The sequence below is a fragment of the Planococcus citri genome, chromosome 5 (genome assembly GCF_950023065.1).
Source record: "Planococcus citri chromosome 5, ihPlaCitr1.1, whole genome shotgun sequence".
NCBI classification, from domain to species: domain Eukaryota; kingdom Metazoa; phylum Arthropoda; class Insecta; order Hemiptera; family Pseudococcidae; genus Planococcus; species Planococcus citri.
In genome coordinates, this window is record NC_088681.1 from 39,480,662 (window position 1) to 39,496,559 (window position 15,898).

Genomic DNA, 15,898 nt, shown 5'->3' on the forward strand with positions numbered 1-15,898 from the left:
GAATATCAACAGTTTTCACATAGGTAAGTAGGTATAGTAGAAAGTTAATATAGGTAGGTACTCAACAATTTTATTTCTCATTGTATTCTACCACAAAAGGGCGTACGAAATAAAAATTTTATTTCTAGTTGCATTTCAAAAACCATCAACATTTGGACACCATACTTGGCTTGCTATTATGGTGCTTTTTTGATTAATCTCACCAATTTCTTGTTCATCACGATCAAAGAGGTAAGACCAATCTCGTGTCAGACTAAGCGTAAGTACCTAACGTACCTACGTATTATGAAAATTGGAAATTCATCACCTATTACATCATCAATCACATTGCAGCACGACAATTCAAAATCATTCGTCATCAAAGTGTCATTTTTGACATTTTTTGGAGTTCAGATCGCTTTTCTTCTGTCAAATTATTCTCAAACAATTTCAATGCTGGTAAGTAGACAAATTAACGCGAATAAACACAACTGCTCAGCAGAACGTTAAACAAGACACTACCGCAGGATCTATGCGCAAAATGGTCTGCGCATCCCCTCCTTTGTCCTTTTTATATGCAACGCTGCGCACTGTCCTGATTTTCAATTTTTCATTTCATGAACTGTTACTGTTACAGAACCAAAACATCTTTGATGAAATGGTTAACTTGAAGTGGTACGAACAAAATTTGAGATTCCGGAAAATTTATATGACAGTATTGACGCTTACTCTGAAACCAGTTCGAATTGTAGCAGGAGGAGCATTTCAAGTCAACTTGAATTCATTTATGAGCATGCTAAGGACAGTTTATTCAATTTTGAATGTTTTAATTATAAAGTATGGTTAATAAGGATTAAGGACTATTAAGGAGGCCTTCTTCAATATTTTTGTTACAGTTATAGGAACAATTTCAGAAAAAAAAACTAATGCTTGTTATACCTAGTGATGTATTTGAAGCAATGTAAAAAAAATTTTTCAATCACAACATTTTTTTACCTATTTTTTTTTTTTTTTTTTTTGAAACAAACATAAGCTACTTTACATCTACCAACCTGATAAAAATAACGCAATAAGTTGAAGAAAAAATTCGAAAGAAACTCGACTAGAAAATTGTTTAATCCGTGAAAAGTCGACAAGGACAACTTTTTAAAATGTTAACTGAAAAGGGCGAGACAGGTAGGGAGGTAAGTAGGCGTATTAAAAATAAATGCTCGTCAATTGTTTTTTCATTTTTTTCGACAGGTAGTTGACATAGCATTGTTCCTGTACATTTGCATAATTATTTTCAGTTTCTAAGAAGTAGGTAGACATCACAAACAACAAGTATTTTCTGAGAAACAAGGAGGCTATGAAAGGCTTGTCAGATAATTCGCAAAAATGCAGAAAAACTAAGTCAGTACCTACCTATTCGTGTGCCATAATTTTTAAAGGCGTTAACCTTAAATTTCAAAATTTGACATGTTCTTAATGAAATAATGGTGATTAAAGGAAGTCAAGAATAGAATCTTAATTCATAAGTATAGAAAGAAAACTGCCTAGGTAATTAACTAACTACCACTGTAAGTACCTACTTGTAACCTACACATTTCCCCCAACCTACATACGAGTCTCATTTTCAAAATGTGACGAAGTTCAATTCAAAGTTACCAGTTGTGTTTCTGTGTATGGTTTTTTTTTTTTTTTAATAGATGAGTGCGGTGGTTTTAATCATGAACCATTTCAAAATGAGAAAACTAAATTTCGTCTCAAGCATGGTGAAATTCTCATTAACATCTTTGGGTATGTTCAGAAATGGCAAGAAAAGGATCGCATATTCCATCATTTTTTCAATACTTTGTTCCGGAGGATTTTTAGGAACCACAGTAGGATTTCTCAACACCACAGGAGCAGGCTATAAGCTGGAGTCACTGGCATCACTTTTGGCAAACTTCAATTCAGTAGTTCTATTCGCAGTGGTCAATTTTTCTCATGCTAAGATATCGCAATTATTCGTAAAACGAAAAGGATACATCGAAGAAGATATCGATGATTTAATCGATCGAACTGATAAATACATCAAGAAGGAATTAATCTGGTATTTTATCGCATTAATGGCGCAAGGATCCTTATTCACCGTGATTACCATGATTTCTTCTCTTTTCGAGGATCACATTAATAATATGTTCTCCACAGTTGTGCCATTCTGGTTTTCATGCAGTAATAAAGGATTAGACAGAAAAGCACCCTGCATACATTGGGAAACATTTTCAAAAATTCAATTACTAGCGGCTAATTTGGTTCAAGTTTTTTTTCTAATGCTGCAATTTGCGGTGTATATTTGCTCTTTTGCTTTGTATGGCATCAGTATAGGCGAACTTGTTGTACATTTTGAGAATATTAAAATCAAAGTGAAGTTTTTCAATATGCAAAACGAAGGTGGATTGGTTTTTCAGAATAGGAGGCCTTCTAATTTCAACCCTAGGCTAATTCAGAGAGAGAAGAGGAGCGTCGAAGAATTATTGGGGATAGTCAAATATCAGCAATTTTTACACAGGTGAGAGCAGCCCATTTGGCTGAAAACTTTGTTTAGATGTGGCTTCTGAGTTTTGATTCTTATGATAAAGTATTTAAGTATTGATTGATATTGGCGATTTATAGGTGCATTCTGCACACCATTGATGCATGGAAACCGTACCTCACTTGCATTTATGTTACATCTTTTGTGGACATGACGATGGTTGTATTCACCATCTTTATGGAGGTAAAGAACAAATTTTCATTATTTACTAAATATGATACCAAGCCACAAGACAATAATTCATCTAGAGATTATAATACTTATGTGTGATGCTATTACAGCATGAGAATTCTAGAATATTCTTCATGAAAGCAGCAAGTTTAGTGACATTCAGATTTCTACTTTTATTAATTGTATCTTCTTATGCTCAAACTTTAGTAACTCTGGTAAGTAAATCAATTCAGATAAAAACAAAAAAATGAAAAAAAAAAAAAAAAATACAGCACATTGTTCTTGCCTTGACCATAATGAGCCATACGTTCTTTTACAATTTTCTGCATGAAAACAAAATTTTTTAATAGACAGCTTTTTGGTAAAAAGTGAGAATAATGCTGATTTTTCGACAAAAAAGGAAAACTTTTAGCAGTTTTAGAAAAGGAACGAAACTTTTTGGCTTGGCAAACGGTGAAATTTTTGCAATTTTTTTACAGAAAAAGAGATTTGGACAATTATTTTGGTAGGGTATTTTTCAATTTTTCGATAATTTTTGGAAATCTTTCAGCCAAAACAAAAAATGTGTCATTCCGCAGGTAAAGGGCCCATTTGGTCGATATTGAGTTAGGGGTGGGAGGGTAAAGTAGACCTCCGGAGCAATCATATGAGCTGGATAGAAGCCCAAAAAGTGCAAAAAAAACCTCCAAAAAAAATCCAGAACTAAAAATGTGTCATTCCGCAGGTAAAGGGCCCATTTGGTCGATATTGAGTTAGGGGTGGGAGGGTAAAGTAGACCTCCGGAGCAATCATATGAGCTGGATAGAAGCCCAAAAAGTGCAAAAAAAACCTCCAAAAAAAATCCAGAACTAAAAATTTGAAAAACTCAACTTTTAAGAAAATTGCCTTCAAAGTTTTTTTTCTGAAAAAAGCTGAAATTTCACGTAATCCGAAAACCTTCATACCTAAAATTGAAGATTATTGTTTCTGATGTCAAATATTACTACCCACCTGCAATAGCGATTTTTTTTACTCAATATTTTCATGTTTATGAGTATTTTAAGCCTGAAAAACAATGATTAATAAATTCAAATTTTGCATAAAAATTCATTACTCTGTTCAAAAGCAGAAAAAAATGATCAAATTACATTTTCTGTCAAAATTCAACTTGTAAAAATAAAAATCATGAAAAAAAATTTTCAAAAAATTTCTTCCCCAGCGCGATTCGAACTCGGACTTCCTGCTCCGCGATCCGTTATCAGTGCCACACGGCTAACCTGCACCAACGTAAAACGTGTTTTTGAGTGGTATACATGTTGCCACTGGCAACTAGGTGCAGTATAATTTGTAGGGTATTTTTTTGGAAGCGAATTTACTGCTAAAAAGCAAAAACGACCAAATGGGCCCTTTATAGAAAAACTTTAGTTCCGTTTTTCTCTGCTTGGGGCGCACCTGCGGCCTTGATACTTCGACACGAGATAGTCGGATATGTTCTACATCGAAATCCATCAAAACCTCGATTTTCGATTTTTTCAACGGTTTCACTAAAAACACAATTATCTCGATAAATAGAAACGACCAAATGGGCCCTTTACCTACGGAATGACACAAATGAAGAAAAATCAAAATTTCACCAAATCGATTTAGAAAGTTGAAATTCGGGATAGTACCCTCCATTTTCGACCCACCAAGTCGATCGGAAATGATTTTGAGCCATTTAAAGCAGTTTTGGAGCCTCCAGCAGATTTTTGAAACTTGAATGAAATTGGAAATGCAAAATTCACTCTGAACCTTAATTTTAATAGAAAGTTTCAAGGCCTTTCGTTTGATCTTTAAAAATTCATTCAAAATGGAAAAATTCAGTTCAAATCCTGAAATTTTGACCGATGGTATATTTTTGCATGGGCTTCCAATCTGATTTGGCCCGGCTCAAAAATGTTTGTGCGATTGTCCGGCATATGACAATAGGAGAATTTGCACCCCCCACCCACCGATCCTCCGGGACAACTTTTTTCTTAAAGGGGACATCCTAAGGAACATTGTAAAGCAAACTTGCCCAAAAAAAATTAGCCTTACTTACAAAATGGCGGGATTTTGGTTGACAGGTCAGCCGAAATCGCAGATTTTCCGTTTCAACATAGGACTTGAACGAAATTTTTCAAACCTTACAAAGGTAGATCGAAAGATCATGCAAATTTCAAGTGCTAAAGTGCCTTTTTCGATTTTTGGTGAATTTTTGAAAATCCAATTTAGGCCAAAAATGAGGGAAAAATCAAAATTATACCAAATTGACCAAGAAAGCTGAAATTTGCGATAAACCCTATTTTCGACATGCCAAATCGATTGGAAACGGTTTCAACCCGTTTTAAGCAGTTCTGGAGCCTCCAGCAGCACAAAATTCCATCAAATTGGAGTTGTTAAGCTGAAATTTATTTTAAAAACTAATTTCAATACGCTACGAAGTACTGCAGGTAAATTTCAAGTCGTTTTGGAGCCTCCAGCAACTTTTTGAAAATTCCTGGAGCCTCCAGTAGATTTTTGAAACTTGAAATTTACCCAAAATTTCATCAAACTGAAATGCAGAGTCGAAATTCATTCTGCAAACTACTTTCAATACGCTTCGAAGTTGACTGCTGGTGGATTTGAAGTCGTTTTGGAGCCTCCAGCGACTTTTTGAACGGTTGTATGGCGTTTTTTTGGCAAATTGAAATTTTCTAAAAGTAGCTGGAAGCTTCAAAACCATTTGAAACCACTATGTAGTCTGCGAAGTAAATTTCAGCTTTCCAACTCCATTTGATAAATTAATGTTGCGGGAATTTCAAGTTTTAAAAAGCTACTGGAGGCTCCAGTAATTTTCAAAAAAGTCGCTGGAGGCAGTGGAGGCTCTAATATGACTTGAACCCACTTGAAGTCGTCTTCAGAGGGTGTTGAAATTGGAGTGTAGAGTAAATTTCAGCTTTCCATCTCCATTTGATGAAATTTTGTGAAAATTTAAAGTTTCAAAAATCTGCTGGAGGCTCCAAAACGGCTTGAAATTCACCTGCAGTACTTCGTAGCGTATTGAAATTAGTTTTTAGAATTTTCAGCTTTACAACTCCAATTTGATGGAATTTTGATGGGAATTTCGAGTTTTAAAAATCTGCTGGAGGCTCCAGAACTGCTCAAAACGGGTTGAAACCGTTTCCAATCGATTTGGCATGTCGAAAATAGGGTATATCCCAAATTTCAGCTTTCTTGGTCAATTTGGTATAATTTAGATTTTTTCCCTCATTTTTGGCCTAAATTCGATTTTCAAAAGTTCACCAAGAATCGAAAAAGGCACTTTAGCACTTGAAATTTTGACAGGTGATAAATTTTTGCATGATCTTTCGATCTACCTTTGTGAGGTTTGAAAAATTTTGTGCAAGTCCTATGTTGAAACGCAAAATCTGCGATTTCGGCTGACCTGTCAATCAAAATGGCCGCCATTTTGTAAGTAAGGCCAATTTTTTTTGGGCAAGTTTGCTTTACAATGTTCTTTAGGATGTCCCCTTTAAGAAAAAAGTTGTCCCGGAGGATCGGTGGGGGGGGGGGTGTGCAATAACTCCTATTGTCATATGCCGGACTATTGTAAGTAAAAGTACGTAGATGTCTAGCCCTACAAGTTGTTGAATATGAATTTCAATCTATTTCAGATGGACGAAATGTTGGAAGAAACTTCTCACATGCGGTGGTACGATCAAGGACTAAAATTTCGTAAAATTTACATCCTTGTCTTGATTCTCAATCAAAGAACAATCGTAATGCTAGCAGGCGGAATAGTACGAATCAATTTAAACTCATTTCTTCAACTGCTCAAAACCATGTATTCTATTTTAAATCTGTTAATTTTGAAATATGGACGATAAACTCAGGAACATTAATTTTAAAAGACAGTATGCCACGGTTTCAAAAAGTTTCCTTTACTTAAAATTTTCGAATGAGCAATTTCATTCATCCGAACCTGTATTTTTTGTGTTCATAAAAACATAATTTATTTCTTCGGGGGAACTAGGTACATAATACCGACCTTTTTGCGAACGTTTCATTTGTTCAATACAGCAAAAACTTACATTTGATATCCAGGGTCAATGGAAAGTTTCACGAGATGTCAATCAGACGATAAGGAAGTATAATTTACACTTTGGTAAATGTCAAACCGCTTCATTTGGTTTTAGATATTTTCTATTCCAATCTAAAAAGTGTTGAAATTTCAAATTTTTCCTACGAACTTCGTCAACCAAGATATCTATACTTTCACAGCACGATGAATTTCATTCGATTAAAGGTTTACATATTGTGTGATTTGATAAACAATTTGTAATACTGAAATTATAAAATCAAAGAATTAGTACATGAATTGGTATTTTTTTTTTTAGATTTTACACCGAAGGAAAGATAAACGAATGATAAAAATTTGGTTAAAATTTAAAACTGCAATGATTTTATAAAATAAAAAACAGTGAATAAATGAAATTAAGAATTGTATATTCGTAAAGTATCTGCAATAGTTTTTTCACAAACCGGACAGGATGATAAAGGCACGGAACACTTCATACAGACCGCTACGTGTTTACAGGGAATGAATAACACGTTCTTTTCCTCCAAAGAGCAAATTTTACAAAGCAAGGATGGCTGACTATTCTGATCATTATTTTTTTCAGAATCTGCATCCACCTGAGCTTCCTTTCTTCTGGAGTCCGAACGAAGAGCAGGAATCACTTTGGTCTTGGGTCTGACCACTGGTTTCTTTTTTCTGCAAAGAGAATTTTATTGTAGAAGCTCATTCGCGTACTCTAATCTTGATGGTTAAAATTTATTATTAATACTTACTTCAAATGAATTAAATCCATAATTTCATCAATCGCACTAACGATCGTTTCAGAATTCTGAATACGAGAAGAAAAAGATTAATTTGTGTGAACGATAGGTTAGTTTGCTTAAAACTATGAGAAATAATATAGGTACCTGAACTGCGATTATTTCTGCCTTTCTCTCAACAGCTTTATCAATAAACTCTTTCCCTTTTTCGCTCAACACAAATTTACATTTGGGAAACCAATAAGCGTGCTCGACCCAAGGATCGTCGAATTCTTTCCATTCATTTAATCCACCTCCGCAGTAGAAACAGACAGCCCGATCGTCATGGCCTATAAGATACATCCAATGTTGAATACAACGAAACGTAATAAATTCCCAACTTCGTCTCGATAAATACCTAAATAAAAAAATCCAGCTTCACTCAGAGCAGCTGGTTTCATTTTCATAGATTTTGGCCAGCTATCAAACGATTTCATCCTCTCTTCGAAGGACGAATAATGAGGGAAGTTGCAGGTCGCCTTGGGAAGTACGACTTTACTTTGAAATTCTATTATAGTTTTCAAATCTGTGAACATTACATGGGTTTAATTAATACATTAGATAAGATGAGACAATGATTGATATTTAGGAATTTAAGCGAGATTAATCATCAACCGCCATCATTATCGAATGAATCATAAATTTCACGTAGGTAAAGAAAAAACCAAAGTTTACCAAATTAACATCGTAATTCGGATACATTTTGTTCCAAATAAAATCTATTCGGCGAATGCCTAATTTCATTCGATGAAAATTGAATTAAATTATAACGGAAATGGAATGTAAATGACATAGTTACCATTACAGATTGGTTTATTGGTGAGTTCACGGTTTACGATTTCACACATATTGCAAAGCCTTAAGTTACTATTTACAAGCAAAAGCTAGATTTAATAACGAAATATTTTCATTGATGACTTCATTTTAAAGTATTATTATAGTTAAAGTTTAAAATTGATACGTTGTAAGGTAAAATAAAACATAAGCCAACTGCAGTTCCTTTACAAAATGTACAATTGTAACGTTTTACAAGCAACCTGTTAGGATGGCGATGCGAAGGACGAAGGGGAATTTCAAAACAAAGCGAGAATTATCAGAAAAATAAACCAGTCACATGACTATGACGTCAGAATATATTGATAAAAATAATTAACATTTCAGTATTTTGCTATAATTATTGGAATAATTGTTCTACATAATTTTACACCAATTATTCAGCAATTTATCCTTATTTTTCCAGAAATAGAAACTGAAACGAGAGTCACAGACGTCACAGTAATTGTTCATTCTCAGCATCATACCAAAAACGTAAGTGATCGATTTCATTTTTCTCAGTATTTTTCTGCTGATCTGATACTGAAAATTTCAATTAATGCTTTCTCTATCATTACAGATGGCAACCGGTCAAGAACAAGTAAGTTCTCTTCCACTGCCCCCAGTTCAATATATCACTTTATTCAGCGATGAGAATATTCGACGGGGTCGAGCTCCCAAGCCTCCTCCTCTGATTCAAGACACGTACAGTATGTTTGGAAGAACATTCAATGCTGATGATCCCATCATAAGACCTCTTGAAAGCCAAGTAATTCATTTCGCTTCATCATACGCTATTTGAGACTCATTCTTTTTCTAATAAAAATCTCCTTTTCAGGGAATTAAACGTCTATATCCTCAACATTTTGACCGACGTCGAGAACTGAAGAAGTTGAATCACTCGTTACTGGTCAATTTTCTGGATTTATTGGATATTCTGGTATATGCTCCCGAATCTCCAAGACGTACTGAGAAAGTCGACGATATAAGTATTTTATTTATTCATATTCATCATTTACTCAATGAATTCCGTCCTCATCAAGCCAGAGAAACGTTGAGAGTAATGCTGGATTTGCAAAAAAGACAACGTATAGAAACAGCTGTCAGATTTAGGAAACATTTGGACAAAGTAAATAAACAGACTTACATTCATTGTTATTTTTGTCAACGCTGGATTGTTCATAAAAAATTGAATGTGTTTTTAGGCGAATGAAATATTGCAACATGCGTTGGAAAATCTTCCAGATTCGGAAGTGGATTCTAGAATTCTAGCCACTACCGATATCATGGACGAGAGCGATGCTGAGAAACCGGAAGAAGTGGATAAATATGACAGCTGCACTCCTGAAGATCGTCTGATGTGTCAAATATTGGATTCGATGGAATTGAATCGCAAGAGAAAAAGAAAACCGTAAGTTGATTACGAGTAACGAGCACGAGTCGACTCTTTCTTGCGCAATAGTAATGACGTTTTCATTTTCTCAGGAAAAGTCAGAGTATTCGTCACGATAAAGGAAAAGGAAGAACGCATTTTGGCTTCGAAAAAATAAGCAGTCATTCCGGTCGTGTTTTGGCACACGTTTAACGAAGGATGTGAATTCTCAAAGTTCTCGTTTCCTATGCTTTATCTCTAAACAGTCGTCGTAATGAGTTATTTTTCGAATATCGATGAGTTCCACCGATCAACAGCGATGCTGTTTCTCGTGATTGATTTTATATAAAGTCAAATACGTTGAAAAACAGTAGTTGAGACAGACTTTTGATCTGAAGAAAGAACTCCACGCCTACGCATTTATATCAAGTTTATTTAATCTTATGCTTATTGTAAATTCATAACGCCCGCATCTAATTATTTAGGCATTCAAACTCATTTAGAAAATAAACAATATACAAATCCGAAAATGTGACCAATAATTACATTTATTGCTAATTTAAGTGTTGAACGAAGCCTTTTTTTCGTTCAATAACGCCACCTTGAACTTCCTCTGTAATTACGATTACCTCGAGCACGATTACTGCTCCAGTTACCACCTTTCGACGGACCTGCGAAATAACTCGAATGAAAATTCAACGTTTCTATAGTAAAATTCACTCCTACAATTCAACTTACCGTAACCGGAAACTTTGGTACTGAATTTCCCACTCGGGGGTTGATACAATTCTCGACCACTGGATCGACTCTGTTTCGACGACGAGTGTCCATCTTCCTTACCGTACGAACTACTACTCGTGGTCCTTTTCTTTTCTTTTCTGATGTTATCCGAAGACGACTTCTGCAAAAAATTTCAGATTAAAGAATACTACGAATGAATAATTCGATCGAGAGATAAATTCAACTTACAGTTTCAGTTACAGATGGCGTCTTCCAGGACAGAGTGATTTCAGCTTTGTACCTCGGAGGGATATGAAATATATCTTTAATCATAGTACTGATATTTGAAGCTGCCTTCAAAGCTGATACTTTCAATTTACTCTCCGGGTCTGATTTCAAATCGGTATTGCTTTTGTTTTTCAAGTCTTCGCGTAAAGGTTTTATATAACCTTGCACGTGGCATGCGAGGAAATGTAATCTAAAAAATCAAATTTCGATAAATATTGAAGGCGAATTACGCTACGGTGTTAACGGCAAGCTAAAGATGAGTTACCGTAATTTCAATTCTTTGTACAGATCCGAATCAACTTTAATTACATCGGGTTTTACTCGTCCCAACTGATGTAAAGCGAACATCGTAGCTTCTATGTGAGTGAATTCAAAATCAGTTTCGGTATTCTCATCAGTAGGAGGATGTGGGACGTAACGCTGGAGGGAAAAAAATCGATGAATATAAATTCATTATCATGAAAATATTCATAACTGTGTATCAGTCGTTCACTCACGTATAATAGATTAACTGTTTTTTCGATAATATCCTCAGCATTCGGTAAAGTTTTGCAAGAAGCGCAACATTCTGCGAATATTTTCAATAACTCCAAATGAACAAACTTGAAATTTTTCATCTCTTTGGGAATTTTATCCAACTGCGATAACACTTCGTTTATAAGAAACGTAACAAATTTGTTTGAATCGACGACCTAAAAATATATTTAACAAATTAAAATCACAATTTTACACGAAAATTACTTCAAATAACGCAAACTTACTCGGAAATAAGGAAGGGCACAGTTGGTACAATGAATGATTCTGTCAACTTGACTTTCATCTTGAGGGTCGAATGAGTGATCAAGTTCGGCTTGATCGGAGATTATGTCCAAAAGTTCTTTCTGTCCCAAAGGTGTTTGGCTAAGTCGTGAGCAGCTCAGTATATGCATAAGTTGAATAAATTCGTCACCAGTAACGTCCTACGAAATGAATATTTCTTTAATACGAGTTAGAAGTGTTAATGTTTCAAAAATCTGATGATTACCTGCAAAACTTTCTTCGTTTCAATAATCAAAAAATCTTCAGCTGCTTTGTCGATTATATTACGATCTATCGGAACGATTTTTTTACTCAAGAATTTAACACACCGTTCGCGTACAGTGTCATCTCCACTTGAAAGTTGACAAATTATTCCATTCAACGTACCTAAAATCATAATATTTCATGATATATAGGTTACAAAATAAGTACCTATGGATTGATTCATCTAAAACTTGAGTATTATCAAGGTTCACATACCTTTGGCGTCAATTTTCAACAATGTAACCAAAGATTCTTGAACTGTCATCAATTCAGAAACATCTTCCGCTTGTAAAAGTTGAGCCAAAATGTCAGCAATTTTAGGAACCTGCTCTTTATTATCTTTACAAATCGACGACAGATCTTTTATGGCTTGTTTACGAATCTGAAAGAAAATGAATGAATTAATAACATTCTAATCAATCATAAGAACATGAGGTAATTTGGCAGCTTACAGCAACATCATCATCTTCGCATAGATCCAACTGAGCTTCCAGAGCTTGATCCGCTAAATTAGGAAAGTTTCTGAAAAATCTGGCGATAAATTGAGAAGCTAATCTTTTTTCATTCGGCGAACCTTTCACAGCGGCCAAAATTTCCACATATTCTTTTTCGTACTAAAGATAGAAAAGTGAATTAGAGTATTTTAGGTATGATATGCAAATTTAGAAGAGTGCTGGGACTTACTTCGCTGATATTGCCATTGGTGTTGGCATCTGCTAATATTCCGAAGTTCTTATACAACTTCTCGATACTATCTTTGACAGGATCACGTTCGGTAGCCATCTCCTTAGCTCTTGTTAATTAATTATAAACACCAACATGAAACGAAAATATTCTAAAAATTCACTAATTTATCAGGAACTTGCAAAGAAAAATGAGTTTTGTAAACACATGACAGCATACCGGCGTCAAAAATGCAACCAACTATTGGCCATTTTGCCAATTCTTTTTCGAATAATAAGTACGATTTGCTTCCGCTAGGTTCGCTACAGCAGAGTTGATTTTTTCATTTTTTTCACAAAAATAATTTTTAAATTTTGTTTTGTTTGTTTTGTTTACCTTAACCTTAACTTCTTTTTATTTTTTCTCATACCAGTCATACCTGCTGAATTAAATTTTAATTAAATCCCTTCCCAAGGCCCAAACCAAGGGCTCAGAAGCAGAATGATTGTATCCTGTATCGTTACATTACATATCGCAATCTCAAATCCACATCCAATTTTTATTCACATTTTAAATATTTAAATTTCATACCTTTTCAAAAATTAATTTAAGGATAATAGGATTGATCGTGATCCTTTAATCAGAATCTGCTTCTCTGACAATCAGGAATCTCTGCTCAGTGCTCTGACAGTCTGACACAAGGCGGGCACATTCAGACTCGGGGACGGGACCACTCGAAATAATACTGCAGGATTATGAACGCAATTTCAATGGTTCTATTCTAATTTCTGATAGGAAAAATTCAACTTCAGAAAGTTCAGATCAGAATCCTAGGGCCTTTATCCAGGCCCACAAGGTTTTTGAATTCCGACCAAGGATTTAAAAAAAAATATCAACCTTCGATTCGATTCATGTTTGAGACAAGTAAATTGGTATCTCCTGATAAATGTAATTCAATGACCCAGTTTTTTTTTCCAGAAAATTGGAAAGGTAAATTTTTAATTTCTATTACCTCCTCCTCTCATCTACATATTTTCTTTCGAAGCAAACTGAAGGTAGGTAACATAGCAATTCAATAATTCTTTCTTCATTACCTACCTATGAAAGCTTGAAAAAATAGTTCGACTAAAACATCGACAGGTAATGAAATATAAATGATAACACGCTATCGAATGAATATGTCAATGCGTTTTGTATTCTCATTAATTCCAAAATGTCGTTTTAAAATGTTTTAATTATAATGTTCCACGTAAGTAGAATTACCACAACTACCTATCCACTCGACATGAATATAGAAATCGATTCGTTGCCTACTATGCAATTAATGAAGTCTAAAAGTCATCGAACGATAATAACTGGGTAACAATTAAATTAACTGAATTAGGTTGGTATAAACATACGAACTGGCATCTTTCATTAAGTAAATTGAAATAAGCTTCTATATTTACTTATTTACAATTATGACGTCGAATAGTGATTCAGTGACGTGGTTAGCGAATATCCTTCTAAGACCGTTGAAAATATACGAAAATACTTTCAACTACGCTATATATTCGACAATTTTCATATTATTCAGCGCCTTCAGTATTTTAGGCAATATAATCGGTTTTCTCAATGTTACTGGAACTGTTGATAAACTCGAAGCTCTAGTCGCCATTACTTCGCAACTAAATGGCGTTTTGTTGTACCTCGGAGTGCACAGATACCGAAAACAAATACTCCAGTTATTTATAAAATTAGAAGAGAAGCAGCCAAATACCGACGCTATACCAAACAGAACAGAGGTATTTGTAAAAATAAAATTAATATGGTTTTCGGTAGCTTTAGGCATATCAACCACACTGTTCGTTGCGTCTTCGTTGATCACCTACTTCATGGAAGATAAAATTAGTGATAAGCATTCTTTATTGATACCATTTTGGTTCTCGTGCGGCGATCCAAATTTCAATAGGGTGCTTTGTTGGGAAACTTCAACCAAAGATGATCTCCTGGCGAAGAATATCATCCTGTTTGGAGTAGTAAATACGCAGATATTTGCGTACATTTCGTCGTTTGTTTCGTTTGGTATAAATGTTGGACAACTGGAAATGCATTTGCAAAATATCGAGAAACGAGTCGATCGTCTTAATAGTGAAGCCGATGAAGCTGAAACTGCCATTAATGGAGCTGAAAAGTTGGGAATCGAGTTGTCTGAAATTCACGTTGATGAGGATGATTTTCATCGTCAGTTTTTAGAAATTATTAAATATCAACAGTTCCTGTACGGGTAAGAACACGGTTTCTATTTTTCTTCTCAAGTTGACTTGAAAAAAAAAGAAGGAAATTAACATCTAATTATTTATTTTTAGCTGCATAAAATCGACAGTTCAACCGTGGAAAACATACGTTAGTTACTATTACGCATCCGCTATAGTAGATGTGACCTTATTACTATTCTCAGCTGGAATGGAGGTAAAGGAAAATTCATTTAAATCAAAAAAGAAATGAAAAACCAAATAAATAGACAAAATTCCGAAAAACAATTGTCAGGTTTCTTTATTCATTAAATATGCTAAATCATATCAAAATTTTCATCGAGGTACGTAATACAATTTCCGATATTCTGAGTCGATTGCTGGTGGTTTTGAGCCATTTTCAGAGTGTCCAGCGACAAAAAATTGACATTAATTTTTCAGATAATTTGTTATTTTTTTCACAAGGTTGAAAAGGGATTAAAACATAGTCTCAAACTTCCATTCAATTTTCAAAAAAATACTCATATTAGCGATGAAAATTAAAGGAAATTTTTTTTAATTTTTCAAACTTCCAAAATGAACTTAATCCAAAACTTTTTCATGTCTTTGTCTTTGCTTATTGATTGCTTACATTTCTTTTCAGTATCGAAATGAAAAATCACTCGCCCTCAGAGCTATGACACTATGCCAGATGAGGCTACTTATGGCGTTCATTATTGCACATTGCTCTCACATCATATCACACCTGGTAAGTTTTGTCTGCGGAGGGGAAAACATTTTTTGTCAAGTGAAATAGGTATTCACTTACACCAACTTCCTTCTCGCACAATTAATATCGGATTTGTTTCAGAACGAAGATTTCTCCCACTTATTGGCCAAAATTCGTTGGTACGAGAGGAACGCGAAATTTCAGAAAATATATCTCCGAATGCTATGTTTTCATCAAAAAACAAACGTAATGAAAATTTATGGAATCATGGAAGTGAATTTCAATTTTTACGCCAACATGTTGAACAAAATCTACTCTTTCGTAAATTTATTGATTTTAAGGTACAAAACATAAGTATAATTTATTTTTAAAAAACCGCAAAAGACCGCAATTGTAATTAATTTTTTTGAGTAAGTACCTACCTATTGTAACACAAATTTTTTCTTTGTTTTCGAATAAAATATTAACAACGA

General features: G+C 34.4%; 4 protein-coding genes across 4 annotated transcripts; 2 read left to right on the top strand and 2 right to left on the bottom strand.

Moving 5' to 3' along the window:
- Positions 1-7,171: 7,171 nt before the first annotated feature.
- Positions 7,172-8,630, bottom strand: LOC135849005 (baculoviral IAP repeat-containing protein 3-like). Its single transcript, XM_065369131.1, has 5 exons — positions 8,364-8,630; positions 7,923-8,090; positions 7,673-7,854; positions 7,538-7,593; positions 7,172-7,460 (listed from the first exon to the last, which is right to left on the bottom strand). Exons 1-5 carry the CDS (start codon positions 8,410-8,412, stop codon positions 7,181-7,183), a joined length of 735 nt encoding a protein of 244 aa, XP_065225203.1. The 5' UTR covers positions 8,413-8,630; the 3' UTR covers positions 7,172-7,180.
- Positions 8,631-8,680: 50 nt separating this feature from the next.
- Positions 8,681-10,279, top strand: LOC135849004 (mediator of RNA polymerase II transcription subunit 7-like). The gene is made up of 5 exons (XM_065369130.1): positions 8,681-8,872; positions 8,958-9,146; positions 9,216-9,506; positions 9,583-9,788; positions 9,863-10,279. Exons 2-5 carry the CDS (start codon positions 8,958-8,960, stop codon positions 9,960-9,962), a joined length of 786 nt encoding a protein of 261 aa, XP_065225202.1. The 5' UTR covers positions 8,681-8,872; the 3' UTR covers positions 9,963-10,279.
- On the bottom strand, positions 10,163-12,722 carry LOC135849002 (apoptosis inhibitor 5-like). Its single transcript, XM_065369127.1, has 10 exons — positions 12,504-12,722; positions 12,272-12,433; positions 12,036-12,201; positions 11,782-11,942; positions 11,519-11,716; positions 11,255-11,449; positions 11,023-11,177; positions 10,719-10,947; positions 10,488-10,650; positions 10,163-10,420 (listed from the first exon to the last, which is right to left on the bottom strand). Exons 1-10 carry the CDS (start codon positions 12,600-12,602, stop codon positions 10,338-10,340), a joined length of 1,611 nt encoding a protein of 536 aa, XP_065225199.1. The 5' UTR covers positions 12,603-12,722; the 3' UTR covers positions 10,163-10,337.
- A 1,075-nt stretch (positions 12,723-13,797) lies between these two features.
- Positions 13,798-15,898, top strand: LOC135847051 (uncharacterized). Its single transcript, XM_065366436.1, has 4 exons — positions 13,798-14,748; positions 14,831-14,933; positions 15,360-15,464; positions 15,567-15,898. The coding sequence occupies exons 1-4, from the start codon at positions 13,943-13,945 to the stop codon at positions 15,777-15,779; spliced, it is 1,227 nt and encodes a 408-aa protein (XP_065222508.1). The 5' UTR covers positions 13,798-13,942; the 3' UTR covers positions 15,780-15,898.